This window comes from Gavialis gangeticus, unplaced genomic scaffold (genome assembly GCF_001723915.1).
Source record: "Gavialis gangeticus isolate Ggan-Ray unplaced genomic scaffold, GavGan_comp1, whole genome shotgun sequence".
NCBI lineage: Eukaryota > Metazoa > Chordata > Crocodylia > Gavialidae > Gavialis > Gavialis gangeticus.
The window spans coordinates 47997839-48000412 of NW_017728997.1; the positions used below are offsets into that span (position 1 = coordinate 47997839).

Below are 2574 nucleotides of genomic sequence, written 5' to 3' on the forward strand. Positions count from 1 at the left end.
AATTGCAGCAGTTAGGCTAAATCGTTCTGATACACAATCCTGTTATCTAAACACTTGATACATGGTCATTATTTTCAGAGAGGAAGGGACAAGTGTCTTGTCTTGCTCTTAAGATTATCTAACCTGAAATCTTCTGGTGTCACAGAATGTGATTTGAATGAGAATTGATAGTTTGTTTTATTTTGACAGTAGGCTTTTGTTATTGAACTGTCTGTTGGGACAGGAGTTAACATGCATTTGGCACATGTCAACTTTATTTTCACTCCTTTAGAATGTCTGAGTTGATTGAGAAGGAGACTGAAGAATACCGCAAGGGGGATCCAGACCCGTTTGATGACAGACATCCGGGTGAGGCGTAGTGAACATGTTTTCCAGATTGCATGTACTCTGCTCTGTTTCAAAAGATAACTGGTCATTCACATTTAAAAAAAAAAAATAGCTTTAGTCCTTCCACTGCTAATTGAGTCTTGGCATCACTGTTGCTTATGATAATCTTGTCTTAAAGTTTGTGATCCAGCATTTCTGAATTGTCTATAAGAGTTTGAGCTTCTAAGTAGAATTTTGAAGGGCTTCTTCAGAGATTGCGGTGGGCAATGTAGATGTCTGCCTTGGTCTCCGGTTGGTAAAAGAAGTTGGAAATTGCAGTCTACAGATCTTGCTGATCCTCTAGTGCAGGGGTAGGCAATGTTTTTTGGTCGGAGTGCCGAAAACCCTCACAGTGCCTACCTTGGAAGGTGCCATAGTGCTGGCGTGCCAGAAAAACAAAATGAAGGCAGGGAATACATGGCAGGATGCCCTTGTGTGTGCCTCGTGCCCCCCAGCCCTGCTGCCCTGTGCTCCCCAGCCCAGTCTCCCAGCTGGCAGCAGCTACCCAGAGCTGGGGCCAACTGCAGCTGGGAGGCTGCATGCAGCTGTGCCGGGCTTTGGAGCCCCAGCATCAGCTCTGTACTGGTGCATGCCCCTGCGCTTCTGAGTGGGCAGTGGGGGAGGGGCCTGAGGAAGCGCAACCCTGGTCTCTTCTGCATTCCTGGCACGGAGCTGGTGACTGGGCTCCAGAGCCCAGAGCAATTGTTTGTAGCCAGCCTGGGCTCTGGGCAGCTGCAGCAGGCAGCGGGCAGGCTGCAAACAGCTGTGCTGGACTCCACAGCTCTGGCATCGGCTCCATGCTGGCAGCGACTACATGGTACCTCGGGCCGGGCTGTGCTGCACTGCGCTGCTGCCCTGTTTGGAGCCTCCTGGCTGCAGCTGTTTGGAGCGTCCCGACTGCAGTCGGCTCCGGCTCTGGGTAGCTGCTGCCAGCCACAGAGCCCATCCCAGCAGGAAGCTGGGAAGCTGCAAGCCCTGCTGGGAGCAGCCTGGGCTCCAGCAGCTACCCAGAGTGTGGGCTGGCCGTGGCATGCTGAGCAAAATGGCCTCACGGGCCATGCTCGGCACGTGAGCCGGGGGTTGCTGACATTTATACTACATGTATAAATGTAGATGATTTCTTCCATAACTCTTTTGTTTGAGACTGATCCTGTTACCTGGGGAATCCCACAACAGTTTTGATATAATACAGCGAGAGCTTTACTCTTCCTTTTTGTACCTAAAGCTTTTTGCTGGTTAAATGATAAGCAGAGGTCCTGCTCTTTTTTTTTTTTTTAAATCAGAGAAAAAATCCCTGTTTTTTCTGTGATTAAAATGAAATGCCACTATACATACAGGTATCAATTGAACACAATGTTTTATTGATATATTTACAATTTTAAAGTAATTTGGAAGCCTACTAGTGCCTCAATCATTATAGTAAAATACATTTTAAATACCTGTATATTTTGGCGTTTAATTTTTTCTTTATCATGGAAAATCAGAGCTCCCCCTGCCCCCCTTGCTCACTAGGATTTGGGTCCAGCTGCAGCTGTCCCCACCCCTGCCTTGTGACACTGAGCGGTCCTGATATGCTGGTGCGCTGTCCATGCCTTCACCTCTCGCTCCCAAGCCATAGCTACCCCAGTCCTGCCAGTGCCCCTCACTCCCAACCTGCAGCTCCCTTAGCTCTGCCAGTGCCCCTCACTCCTGACCCGTGTCCTCCTGGACCTGCTGGTTCCTCTGCACTTCCAACCTACAGGTCCCTGGCCCTGCCCCCTGTGTGTGAGGAAGGGGGTGGGTGTGTGGGGTAGGGGGTATGTGAACACGGGTAATGTGCTGGGGTTACAGGTGGTCGGTGGGGGGAGGGGCAGGTGCCCCCTCAGATTTCTGTGCCCACAATGGGGTGCAGGGCTGTAGCTGGGCCAGACTAACTCAGGGCATCAGCTGCCTCCACAACCCAGCAGGTGGGACCCAGTGGGGGAAGAAGCGCTGTGCTGCCATGGTGAGGTGTGACAGTGGCTGCAGCATGCAGTTGTGCCCTCTGCTGCTGCTGGGCAGGCAGGAGCGCCTCACCTTGGCAGCCGCAGTGGTACAGCACTCCCTCCCATGCTAGGTCCCGCCCACTGGGTAGCTGAGGCAGCTCCTGCCTGGAGCTGGTCCAGTCTGGTTGCAGCCTCTTACAGGCACAGAAGTCTGGGGGGATTCGTGCCATTATCTGCACTCTTC

At 51.7% G+C, this 2574-nt stretch overlaps 1 protein-coding gene across 3 annotated transcripts in view; it reads left to right on the forward strand.

Annotated features, from left to right (window-relative positions):
* The window catches only part of DCAF1 (DDB1 and CUL4 associated factor 1), a 149718-nt gene that overhangs the window by 25279 nt on the left and 121865 nt on the right, over positions 1-2574 (forward strand). For all 3 annotated transcript variants that reach the window (XM_019505170.1, XM_019505171.1, XM_019505172.1), the window contains exon 3: positions 272-348. In XM_019505170.1, the coding sequence (XP_019360715.1) occupies positions 272-348 (77 nt within the window). The remainder of the gene's footprint in view (positions 1-271; positions 349-2574) is intronic.